General features: G+C 50.0%; 1 protein-coding gene across 2 annotated transcripts in view; it reads left to right on the top strand.

The window, feature by feature from the left end:
* LOC113808388 (uncharacterized) overlaps positions 1-12,500 on the top strand; it is a 120,787-nt gene that overhangs the window by 81,247 nt on the left and 27,040 nt on the right. The window contains exons 4-5 of one of the 2 annotated variants that reach the window (XM_070124822.1): positions 1,887-2,102; positions 10,542-10,733. In XM_070124822.1, the coding sequence (XP_069980923.1) occupies positions 1,887-2,102; positions 10,542-10,733 (408 nt within the window). The remainder of the gene's footprint in view (positions 1-1,886; positions 2,103-10,541; positions 10,734-12,500) is intronic. The other variant, XM_070124823.1, reaches the window with a different exon arrangement.

Below are 12,500 nucleotides of genomic sequence, written 5' to 3'. Positions count from 1 at the left end.
TGAAGAAAAATCAAAACAAATTATTCTAGTTTATATATAACAAAAACAACAAATGAAAAAAAAAAATCTAATCAACGTGAAATCAACATGAATCTGTAACAAAGCAGGACTATTATTATGAGGCTCTTTATGCGGCAAATAATTTAGATAATCAACGTTCAATTATTGGAAAAGCTGCATCACTTTCTTCTGTTCTTCTATACTCTTTCGAGTTGTTTTTTTTGTTTCGTTTACTTTGTTTTTTGTTGTTTTGTTTATGGATTTGGATGTGTGTGTGTTTGTGTATTTATTAATCTTTTATTTATTTATTTATTTGTTTGTGTGTGTGTGTTTGTGTATTTATTTATTCGTCATTTATTTATTTATTTATTTATTTATTATTTTTTATTTTTTTTCATTTTACTAATATTCTCTTCTCTTTTCCTTTGTAAATTTATCGCTCATTCCTCAATTTCTGCCGACAGAGCCTTATATTCCATTCTCATAAATTCATAATTATATTCTCACTGCTTCGCCGCATCTTATTCTCTCTATTTCTTATTTATCTTTCTTTCTTCTCCCTCCCTCTTTCTGTATGTCCGTTCCTTCTTTCCCTCCCCCACTCCCCCCTTCCTCGTCCGTCCTCACATCAATCACCCTTCCCCCCTCCCTGCCCCCCTCTCCCCTCACTCCCCATATCCGCCTCTCACTCCCTCCTTCCTCCCCCCATCAACTTCCCTTCCTCCTTCCTACATATACCTCCTCCCTCCCCTCTCCCTCCCCACATCGACCCCACACCTCAACCTCTCTCTCTCTCTCTCTCTCTCTCTCTCTCTCTCTCTCTCTCTCTCTCTCTCTCTCTCTCTCTCTCTCTCTCTCTCTCTCTCGCTCTCTCTCTCCCTCTCCCTCTCCCTCCTCCCTCCCTCCCTCCCTCCCTCCCTGACTCTCTTCCCACTCCTGACTCTCTTCCCCTCATCCAACTCCACACCCATCACCTCAACCTCTCCCTCCTCCTCCTTCCCCACATCTACCCTCCCTTCCTCCTTTCATAACCTTCTCCCTCCCTCCTCCTCTCTCCTTTCCTTCTCCCCTCTCCCTCAACATCAACCTCCAACCTCTCTCTCTCTCTCTCTCTCTCTCTCTCCTACTCTCCTCCTCATTCTCTCATTCCCTCCCCCTCCCTCCCTCTCCCCACATCAACCCCTCATAATAAAACCTCAACCTCTTCTCTCTCTCTCTCAACTTCCTCCTCCTCTCCCTTCCCACATCAACCTCCTCCTCCCCTCCTCCCCCCTCTCCCCTTCTCCCTCTCCCTCCCTCCCACCCCACATCAACCCCCACACACAAACCTCAACCTCTCTCTCTCTCTCTCTCTCTCTACCCTGCCTCCTCCTCTCCCTCCCCACTCCCCTCTCCCCCCTCCTCTCTCTTCCTTCCCCTCCCCCTCTCCCTCTCCCTTCCATTCCCTTCCTTCCTCCTCCCCACCCCCTCCCTCCCTACCACCCCACATCAACCCCCGCACAAAACCTCAACCTCTCTCCCCCACGCATCAACCTCTCTCTCTCTCTCTCTACCTCCCCCCTCTCCCTTCCCCACATCCAACCTCCCTCCCTCCCCCACACCCCTCTCCCTCCCTCCCACCCCATGACTTCAACCCCCACACAAAAACCTCAACCTCTCTCCCCTCTCCCTCCCCACCCCTCTCCCCCCACCCTCCCTTCCCTTTCCCTCCCCCACCCTGACATCAACCCCCCCCCCTACCTCTCTACATCAACCCAAAAACTCTCCTCAACCACTCTCTCTCCATCTCTCTCCCTCTCCCCCTCCCCCCCTCTCTCCCCCTCCCCCCACACAAAAATCTCAACCACTCTCTCTCTCTCTACCTCCTCCTCTCTCCCTCCCTCCAGTACGGCCTCTGCGGGACCCTCCAGCAGCTCCACTGGTTCAGCGAGGCAGCCGGCGTGGATACCTTCGTCCCGCGCGGGTACTGCATCGGCCACGAGGACGAACGCACCGCCTTCGTCCACGACTACAGGACGACTGCCTGCCTCAACGTCCTCAAGTGGGTGACGGAGAGGCACGGCACGCTCGGGGTTCACGCCGTGGCGGACGCCCATGGGGAGGTGAGGTTTGGGGGTGATTGGGGGGAAGGTGAGGGGGGATTGAGGTTGGGGTGGGGTGAGGGGTGGGTTGGGGTGAGGGCATGGGGAGGGGGTGGGGGTTGGGTGGGGGTGTGGGGGTAGGAGTGAGGTGCAGGTTGGGAGGCGGAGGGGTGAGGGGGAGAGGAGGTGGGGGGTTGGGGTGAGGGTTGGGTGGGGGAAGGTGGGTTGAGGGGGGAAGGTGGGGGGTTGGGGTGAGGGGGAAGGTGGGGGAGGGATGGGGGGTGAGGGGAGGAGGGTATGGGGGTGAGGGTTGTAGTGGGTGGTAGGGTAGGGTAGGGGAGGGAAGGTGGTGAGGGAGAGGAGTATGGGGGTAGGGTTAGGGTGAGGGTGAGGGATGGGTGGGGGATAGTGTGTGTGTGTGTGATGGGGGAACGGGAGGGTATGGGGTGAGTGGAAGAGGATGGGGTGAGGATGGGAGGTGTGGGGTGGAGTGGGATGAGGGTAGAGGTGTGGCAGGAGGATGGTGGTATGGGATGGGTGTGGAAGGAAGTAGGGGTGGGTTATGTGATTTTGCTACAGCTCTCTCCTTATCTATCTATCTATCTATCTCGTTGTATGAGAGTAAAACAGAGAGAGTGAGACAGATAGATAGATAGATAGAGATAGAGAGAGAGGGATAGATAGAAATAGAGAGAGGGGGATAGATAGATAGATAGATAGAGATAGAGAGAGGGGGGTAGATAGATAGATAGATAGATAGAGAGAGAAAGAGAAAGAGAGAAAAAAGGGAAAGAGAGAGAGAAAGCGAAAGAGAAAGAGAGAAATGAGAGAGAGAGAAAGTGAAATAGAAATAGAAAGAGAGAAAGAGAGAGAGAGAGAGAGAATGAAAGAGGGAGAGAGAGAGTGAGAGAGAGAGAGAGAGAGAGAGAGAGAGAGAGAGAGAGAGAGAGAGAGAGAGAAAGAGAGAGAGGGAGAGAGAGAGAGAGAGAGAGAGAGAGAGAGAGAGAGAGAGAGAGAGAGAGAGAGAGAGAGAAAGAGAGAGAGAAAGAGAGAGAAAGAGAGAGAGAAAGAAAGAAAGAGAAAAAGAAAGAGAGAGAGAGAGAGAGAGAGAGAGAGAGAGAGAGAGAGAGAGAAAGAGAAAGAGAAAGAGAGGAAGAGAGAAAGAGAGAGAGAGAAAGTGTAATTCACAACCCCCCTCCCCCTCCCCCCACACACACACGCACACACACACACAAGATACATACATAAAATGTTTCAACATAATTTTCCAGAACGATTTCGAGACAATAGACGAAGCTCTATAAAAAGGAGCAGAAAAAGGTCAAAGAGTCAAGATGACCTTTTTTTATCACGCGTCCACTTCAGCACACGAGAACTGACCTGAGCTGACCTTTCTCTCTATATATATATCTCCTGCTTTTCGTATTTACTTTTTGTAGATTTTTATTTCTTTTTTCTTTTTTATCTCGCATTTTCGTATTCTTTTCTTTCGTTTTTTCTTTTCTCTTCTTTTCGTATTTTCTTGTCGATCTCGTTTCTTTTTTCTCTTTTTCTTTCGTTTCGTATTTTCTTCTTGTCTTTATATATATATATATATATATATATATATATATATATATATATATATATATATATATATATATATTATTCTCGTTGTTTTAGTATTTTTCCTCTCTTCTATTCGTTTTTTTTAAAGATTCTTGTTGATATCTTTTCTTTTCTCTCTCTTCTCTCTCTTACGTTTCGTATTTCTTCTTATATTTTTTATTTATTTATTTTTTCTCTCGTCTTTTCGTATTTTCTGTCTTATCATTTTTTTTATTCGTTCCTTTGTTTTTTTTCTCTCTTCTTTTCGTTTCTTTCTCTTTTCTTTTCTCATTTTTCCTTCTCTCGCTTTCCTTTCATACGTTTTTTTTTTCTTTTATTGCTTCTCTCTGTTCCCTTCTTTTCATATTTCTCCGTTCCTATCCAGAAAAAAGAGTCGTCTTCAGATTTCCCAAAAAGAAATTAAAAAAAGAAGAGAAAAAATTAATTAGAGTTTTGTAAAGTTTTGATTTTGGGACAAATTTTGGAATTTCATAATCAAAGTTTTATCTTTTTATCTTTCATTATTTGAAGTTTAATTTTATTTCTTTTGAAAATTATTTGAAGCTCAATTTTGATTTTTAGAGATTATTTTAATTTTGAAATTTGATTTTGAATTATTTACCTGAAGTTTGAATTTAAAGTTTGGTGAATTATTCATCAGAAGTTTACCTTTGAAAATTTGAAGGATGATTTTGAATTCTTTGAAGTCAAATGAAGGTCATGAATATACAATAAAAAAAATATATTCTCCATAGGAAGTCTTCTAATCAATCCACCAAATTCGTGAAGAGTAGAAAAAAATAGATGAAAAAAGGGTGCTATAAAACCATCAACCCTCAACTTTTCTTTTATTACGTCACGCACGCTGACCCTCACCCCCCCTCCCTCCCTCTTCCCTCACCCCCCCGTTACGTTCCCCCTCTTCCCTCTCTCCCCTCCCTCTTCCCTGACTCCCTTCCTCCTCTTCCCTTTTCCCTCACTCCTCCCCCCTCTTCACTTCCTCTCTCCCTCCCTCCTCCCTCATCCCCTCTTCACTCCTCCCTCCTCTTCCCTCTTCCTCCCCCTCCTCCTCACTTCTTCCCTCACTCCTCCTCCTTTTCTCTCACTCTCCCCCTTATGTTCCCCTCTCCTCTTCCTCACTCCCTCCCCTCCTCTTCCCTCACTCCTCCCCTTTTCCCTCACTCTCCTCCTTCCCTTTCTCCTTCCTCCTCTTCCCTCACTCCTCCCTCCCCCTTTTCCCTCACTCTCCCCTCACCCCCTATTCCTTCACTCTGCCCTTCCCTCCTCTTCCCCTCACTCCTCCCTTTCCCCTCACTCTCCCCTTATGTTCCCCCTCCTCTTCCCTTGTCCCTCACTTCTCTCTTCCCTCACTCTCCCTCTTACATTCCCCCTCACTCCTCTCCCCTCACCCCCTCTTCCTTTCACTCCTCCCCTCCTCTTCTCTCACTCCCCACTCTTACGCTCTCTCCTCCCTAACTCTCCCCTCCTTAGGCCCCTCCTTACGTCCCCCTCCCCTCTCCTCCCCGGTTCAGTCTCGTTCCTTAACCTTTCCCTTAGACGTCTTCGTCTCTCCTCCTTTTTTCTCTCTCTTTCTTTCTTTCTCTCTTTCTTATCTTGACCTTCATTCTCGTTTTCTGTCCCTTTCTTCTCACCTTTTCTTTTCCTCTCTTCTATCGTGCCTCTTCCCTTGCTTCTCTCTATTCGCTTTCTGTTTCTCTCCACTCTTTATCTTTATTCCTTTTTTCCTTCCTCTCTTCCTCTTCCTTACTTCCTCTCCTCCTCTGCGTCCCTCTTCTTCCCCATCCTTCTGTCTATATCTTTTCTCCTTCTCCTCCTCTTTATTCTTCTTTCTTCTTTCTTTCCTTCTCCTTCCTATCGCCCTTCCCCCTCCTCCCTTTATCTCCGCGAGATCAAGATTGTACTCCATTCACCTCTCTCCTCGCCCTTCCTCCTTCTCCTCTCTCTCTCTCTCTACCTTCGTTCGTCCTTTTCCTCGACCCGCTCTCCTTCTTCTCTCTCCCTCTTCCTCTCTTTCTTTGTAACTCCACTTCACCCTCTCCTTCCTCGTCCTTATTTCTCCTTTCTCTCTGTTCTCCTCTTCCATAACTTCCCCTCTCTTCTCCTTCTCTCCTATTCGCCTTTTCCATTCCTTCTATTCCCCCTCCTTTATTCCACATACAGTCTCGTACTCCATTTCACTTCTCCTCTCGTCCTTCCTTCTCCCCTCTTTCTCTCTTTCCCTTCCTCCCCTCTCTTTTCCCTCCTCCCCTCTCCACCTTTCCCTATCGCCGTTCTTCCTCCTCCACTTCTTCTCTCTTCCTCTCCCTTCATCTCCTCCTCCTTCGTACCATAAAGTCTCACGTACCCATTCACCTCGCCTCCTCCTCCTCTCCCTCCTCTCTCCCTCCCCCCTCCCTATCACCCTCTCTTACTCCCTTCTGCCTGTCTGCCCTTCCTTTCCCGAATTTCCCCTCTCGTCCTCTCCTCCTCCCTATTCCCCTTCATTCCTCCTCCTCCCTCTCCCCTACTTATTTCCGCTCGTCCACTTTCCCTCCCCTCATTCCCCTTATTCTTTCCCTCCTCTGTCTTCTCTTCCCTCCTCTCACTACTCTCTCTCTCTCTCTCTCTCTCTCTCTCTCTCTCTCTCTCTCTCTCTCTCTCTCTCTCTCTCTCTCTCTCTCTCTCTCTCTCTCTCTCTCTCTCTCTCTCCTCCTCCTTCATTCCTCTTCTAGCCCTTCCCCCATCCCTATCTCCCTTTATACCTCCTCCCCTCTCTCTCCCCTCCTCCCCTCACTCTCTCTCTCTCTCTCCCCTCTTCATTCCATCACTCTTTTCCCCCTCCCTATTCCCTTTATACCTCCTCCCCCTCTCTCTCCCTCTCCCTTCACTTCCTCTTGGCTCTCTCTCCTTCCCTCACTTCCCCTTTATACCTCCTCCCTCACTTCTCCTCTACACCTCCTCCCCTCACTCCCTCTCTCTCATCCCCTCCCTCCCCTCCTTTATTCTCCTTGTCCTTCCCCCTCCCTATCCCCTTTATACTCTCCTCCCCTCCTCTCTCCTCTCCCCTCCCTCCCCTCACTTTCTCTCTCCCTCCCTCCCCTCCCCTCACTCTCTCTCTCTCTCTCTCACTCTCCCTTCCTCTCCTTCTCTCCTCCTCCTCCCTTGCTCTCTCTCTCCCCTCCTCCCCTCACTCTCTCTCCTCCCTCCTCCCCTCACTTTCCCCTCTCTCCTCTCCCTCCCCTCACTCTCTCTCTCTCCCCTCCTCCCCTCACTCTCTCTCTCTCCCCTCCTCCCCTCACTCTCTCTCTCTCTCTCCCCCCTCTCTCTCCCCTCCTTTATTCCCCTCGCCCTCCCTTCTTCCTTTGATGTTCTAATCACTCAAGACATTTTATGGCTCAGGTCGTTGGCCGGAGTGGAGGCCCTCGGCTCTCGGGAATATTTGAGGGGAAAGTGGGGGAGGGGAAAGGAAAGGGAGGGGAAGGGGAAAGGGAGAGGGGACGGGGAAGGGGGGGAGAAGGGGAAAGGGAGAAGGGGAAGGGAGAGGGGAAAGGGAGAGGGGAAAGGGAGAGGGGAAGGGAGAAAGGAATGGGAAGGGAAGGGAGGGAAGGAAAGGAAAGGGAGAGGGGAAAGGAAGGGGAAAGGGAAGGGGAAAGGGAGAGAGAGGTGAAAGGGAGAGGAGAAGGAAGGAGGAAGGGAGGAGGGGAAAGGGAAGGGGGAAAAGGGGCCCTAGTCTTCAGGAATATTTGACTTTGAGGAAGGAAGGTGGGAGGAGAGGGATGAGAGGGTGAAGGTGGGAAGGGAGAGGGGAAAGGGAGAGGGGAAAGGAAAGGGAAGGGGAGGGGAGAGGGGAAGAGAACGGGGAAGAGGGAAAAAGGGGGCTGTCGGTTCTCAGGAATATTTGACTCTTGAGGGGAAGGTGGGGGAGGGACGGGGAAGGTGGGAGAAGGGGGAAGGGAGAGGGGAAAGGGAAAGGGTGAAAGGGAAGGCTCTCGGGAATATTTGGGGGGAAGGTAATATGGGGAAGGGAGAAGGGGAAAAGAAGGGAAAGAGGAAAGGAAGGGGACGGGTGGGGGAAAGGGAGCTCTGGGTTCTCGGGAATATTTGAGGGGAAGGTGGGGGAGGGACGGGGAAGGGGGGAGAAGGGGAAGGGAGAAGTGAGAAAGGAAGGGGAAAGGAAAGGGAGAGGAGAAGGGGAAGGGAGAGGGGAAAGGGAAGGGGGAAAGTGGGGAAGGGATGAGGAGAGGGAGAGGAGGTGAGGGGTGAAGGGAAGAGGAAAGGGAGGGGAAAGGGGGAGAGAGAGAGGAAAGGGAAGAGGGGGGAGGGGGAGAGGGGAAGAGAACAGGGAAAGGGGGGGAAAGGGGCCTCTCGGTTCTCAGGAATATTTGACTCTTGAGGGGAAGGTGGGGAAGGGAGGGGAGAGGGGTGAAGGTGGGGGATGGAAAGGGGGAAGGGGAAGGGTGGGGAGGGACATGGGGAGAGGGGAAGGGAGAGGGGAAAGGGAGAGGGGGAAGGGAAGAAGGGGGAAAGGGGAAAGGGGGGAGAATGGGAAGGGAAGGGGGAGGAGAAGGGAAAGAGGTGAGGGAGGGGAAGGGAGAAGGGAAGGGAGAGGAGAGGGGGAAAGGTGAGGGAAAGGGAAAGGGGAAAGGGAGAGGAGAGGGAGAAGAGGAAGGGGAAGGGAGAGGGGAAGGGGAAAGGGGGGAAGAGAGGGGAGAAGGGGAAGGGGAGGGAAAGAGGGGAAAGGGGGTGAAAGGGAGAAGAGAGGGGGAAAAGGGGGAAAGGGAGAGGGAAAGGGAAGGGGGAAGGGGGAAGTGGGCCTCTCGGGTTCTCAGGGGAATCTTTGAGAGGAGCAGGTGGAAGGGAGGGACGGGGAAGGGGAGGAGAGAGGGGAAGAGGAGAAGGGAAAGGAAGGGGAAAGGGGAAGGGGGGAAAAGGGAGCTCTCGGTTCTCGGGAATATTTGACTCTTGAGGGGAAGGTGGGGGAGGGGAAAGGGAGGGGAAAGGGAGAGGGGGAAGTGAGAGGAGAGGGTGGAAAGGGAGGGAAAGGGAGAAGGAAGAGGAAAGGGAGAAGGGAGAGGGGAAGGGGGGAAAAGGGGCTCTCGGTCCTAGGGGATATTTTGGACTTGGAGGGGAAGAGGTGGGGGACGGGAAAGGAAGGGGGAAAGGGAGAGAAGAAGGAGGGGAAGAGGAAATAAGGAAGTGGTGGAAGGGGAGAAATGGGCCTGGGGGAAAGGAGGATGGTGAAAGGGGAGGGAGTAGAAGGCTAGAAATACAAGAAATGAAAGAGTAATAGGGAGGGGAAAGAAGAATGGCATGATTGATAAAGAGGGAAAAGGAGATATGAGAAGAAAGAGGGTAATAGAGAACGAGTGAAGTGTGAAGAGGGGATGGAAAAAAACAGAGAGAGAGAGACAGAGAGAGAGGAGGGAGGAGGAGAAGAAAGGGCAGTGAGGAGAGGGAGAGAATGTTAAGGAAAAGGAGAAAAAGGGAAGAGAGGGGAAGGTGAAAAGGGGAGAAGGGAAAGGAAAAGAAAAGAGAGTAAGGGGAAAGGGTAAAGGGAAGAGGGGAAGAGAGAGGAATAGAGGCAGAGGATTGAGGAGATACAGAGGAGAAGAAGTGAGTGAAGAGAAGAAGGGAAGGGAGGGGAGGGAGGGAGAAGAGAAATTGAGAGTAAGGGCAGGAAGGGGAAGGAAGAAAAAGATAAGGGGAAAAGAAGAAGGAGAGAGAAAGAGGGAAAAGGGGGGATTGTTAGGGGGAGAGAGGCGGAGGAGAAGAATTGAGAAGGAGGAAGTGGAAGAATGAAAGAGTGAGAGAGGAAGAGAGTGAGTAGGAAAAATGTGGAAGAAAGAAGGGGTAGGAAGGGAGAAGAAGAAAGGAAAAGTAGGAGAAAGGAGAGAGATGATATAGTGGAAAAATTAGACAATAGGAATGAGATTTTTTGGGAAAAGGGAACAGAAGTAGTGAGAGAAATTGGGGATTGTGGGGGGTTAGTGGGGGAAAGAGGGTAGGGAAAGAGTGGAGGGAAAGAGGGAGGAGTGGAGTTTAGAGTGGAGGAGAGAAAGTAAGATTTAAAGGGAGTAGAAGGAGGAAGGGAGATATAAGGGGGAAAATTTAAAAGAGAAGAGAGAAAGAGGGGAAGAGGAATGGATGGGGGGAGGGGGGGATAATGGAAAGGTGGGGGATTAAAAACAGGAGGAATGGGGGAGAGAGAAGGAAGGAGAGGTATTGGGGACGGGGGAAAGGAGAAGGAGGAGGGGAGGGGAGGAAGAGAGGTGGAGGGAGAGGGATAAGAGAGAGAGCATGGAGTGAATAGGAAGAGTAGGAGAGAGAGAGAGAGAGAGACAGACAGAGGGAGAGAGAGAAACGAATAGACAGAGAGAGAGAGAGAGAGAGAGAGAGAGAGAGAGAGAGAGAGAGAGAGAGAGAGAGAGAGAGAGAGAGAGAAAGAGAGAGAGAGAGAGAGAGAAAGAGAAAGAGAAAGAGAAAGAGAAAGAGAGAGAGAGAGAGAGAAAGAAAAAGAGAAAGAGAAAGAGAAAGAGAGAGAGAGAGAGAGGCAGAGAGAAAGAGCAAGAGAAAGAGAAAGAGAGAGAGAGAGAGAGAGAGAGAGAAAGAGAAAGAGAAAGAGAAAGAAAGAGCATATAGACAAATAGATAGAAAAAATGAGAGGAAAAAAAAAAGGTGAAAAGAAAAAAAAACTCATAACAGCCCACCCTACCCACCCCACAGAATCCAACTCCACCCATTTCCACCCAACCCCGCCCAAACCTCTTACTAACCTTCCGCCCCCCACTCCCACTCTCCTCCCTCTCTCTCCCTCTCATTTCATTCTCTTTTCATTCTCTTTTCATTCTCACACCTCTCTTACCTCTCTTCCAGGTGAACTCGAAGCGGGTGAGACAAGCGCTCGCCCACGTGGAGCAATACATACAATCGTGTTGCCATGACGACCTCGATTCACCCCCGCCCACGACCCTGCGAGATCACGAGTGGGACGGACTCCTCGCCGCCCACTATAGGATCGTGCACATGGACAAGAAGATCAAGATTTCGTCGGCGTCGCAGTTGCGGGTGAGGGGGGGGTGGGGGGGGGTTGGGGGGTGAGAGGGAGAGGGGATGTAGGAGAGGGTGGGGTTGGGGGGAGGGAGATGGGGGTGGGGTGGGAGGGGTTGGGGGTGAGATGGGTGTGTGATCAAGATATCGGCGCAGTTTCAGTTGCAGGTGAGAGGGAGGGGGGTGGGGGGGAGAGAGGGGTTGGGGTGGGGTTGGGGTGGTGAGAGGGTGAGAAGGGTGTGTGATCAAGGTATCGTCGCCGTCTCAGTTGCAGGTGAGAGGGAGGGGGTTGGGGGGGGACGGGCGGGGGGTTGGGGTGGGGTGAGGGTGGGTGGGTTGGGGTGGGGGTGAGAGGGGTGTGTGATCAAGATTTCGGCGCAGTTTCAGTTGCAGGTGAGAGGGGGTGGGCGGGGGTGGGAGATGGGGGGTGAGGGGGGTTGGGTTGGGGAGGGAGGAGAGAGGGGATGTGATAAAGATATCGTCGCCGGGTCCTAGTTGCAGGTGAGAGGGGTGGGGGGGGTGAGAGGGGAGGGGTTGGGGTGGGGGTGAGAGGGGTGTGTGGATCAAGCATATCTGTGGCGGCGGTGTCACAGTTGCAGGTGAGAGGGGTGGGGGTGGGGGTGGGGGAGATGGGGAGGTGAGAGAGGGGGAGATGGGGGGTTGGGTGGGGGTAGGGGTTGTGGGGCTTGGGGGTGAGAGGGGTGTGTGATCAAGATTTCGTCTGCTGTCTCAGTTGCAGGTGAGAGTGGGAGGGGGGAGAGATGGGGAGGGAGAGATGGGGGGGGGGGGGGGGTTGGAGTAGGTGAAAGGGGCTTGGGGGGTTGCCTGGGGGTTGGGTGGGGGTTGGGTGGGATGGTCTGATGGAGAGATGATCGAAATTTGTCTATTTTTGTTGCTGTTATCATCATCATTATCATTTTTCTTCTTCTTCTTTCAAACTGGTCTGATATTTTTATTGCTGTTATCATCATTATCATTCTTCTTCTTCTTCTTTTTCTTTTTCATCTTCTTTCTTCTTCATCTTATTATCATTAATATTATCATTATTATCGTTATTGTTATTATTATCATTATTGATATTAATATCACTATTATTATAATCATTATCATCAACACCATTATTGTCATTATTATTATCAACATTATTATTGCTATCATTATAATCATCATTATCATAATCTCCTCATTACCAGCACTATTCCTACCATTATAGTCTTGTTATAAACTATTGTATTGTGCCATATTACGTTCCAACATACTGTACACAGACACACACTTACACAAACAGATAAGAAAACAGACAGAAGTTGTACAGATACAGAGGAAGATGGACAGACAAGCATACGGAAAAAGAAATACAAGGTCTGCATGTATAAATCTACGGTAGTCATACGCCATGTTTCACTACGTGTCACACACACGCACACACACACACACACACACACATACATACACACACACACACACACACACACACACACACACACACACACACACACACACACACACACACACACACACACACACACACACACACACACACACACACGCACGGACACAAACACACGCACACACACATACACATACATACATACACACACACACACAAATTACCTATAATTACAAAGCGCGTGTAGATGGAAAGGGAATTCTCACGAGCTCCTTCGAGAGAGAACGCAACCAACCTCCAACGTAAATAAAAAGCTCTCGAAAAGCAAAAAAAAAAAAAAAAAAAAAAAATCAAAAAAAAAAAAAAATCGGAGGAGATCCTTTTTACTCCCCTCC

Source organism: Penaeus vannamei, chromosome 8, assembly GCF_042767895.1.
Source record: "Penaeus vannamei isolate JL-2024 chromosome 8, ASM4276789v1, whole genome shotgun sequence".
NCBI classification, from domain to species: Eukaryota; Metazoa; Arthropoda; class Malacostraca; order Decapoda; family Penaeidae; genus Penaeus; species Penaeus vannamei.
Note: the sequence above shows the minus strand (reverse complement) of the source record. Positions and strands in the feature narration are given on the sequence as shown.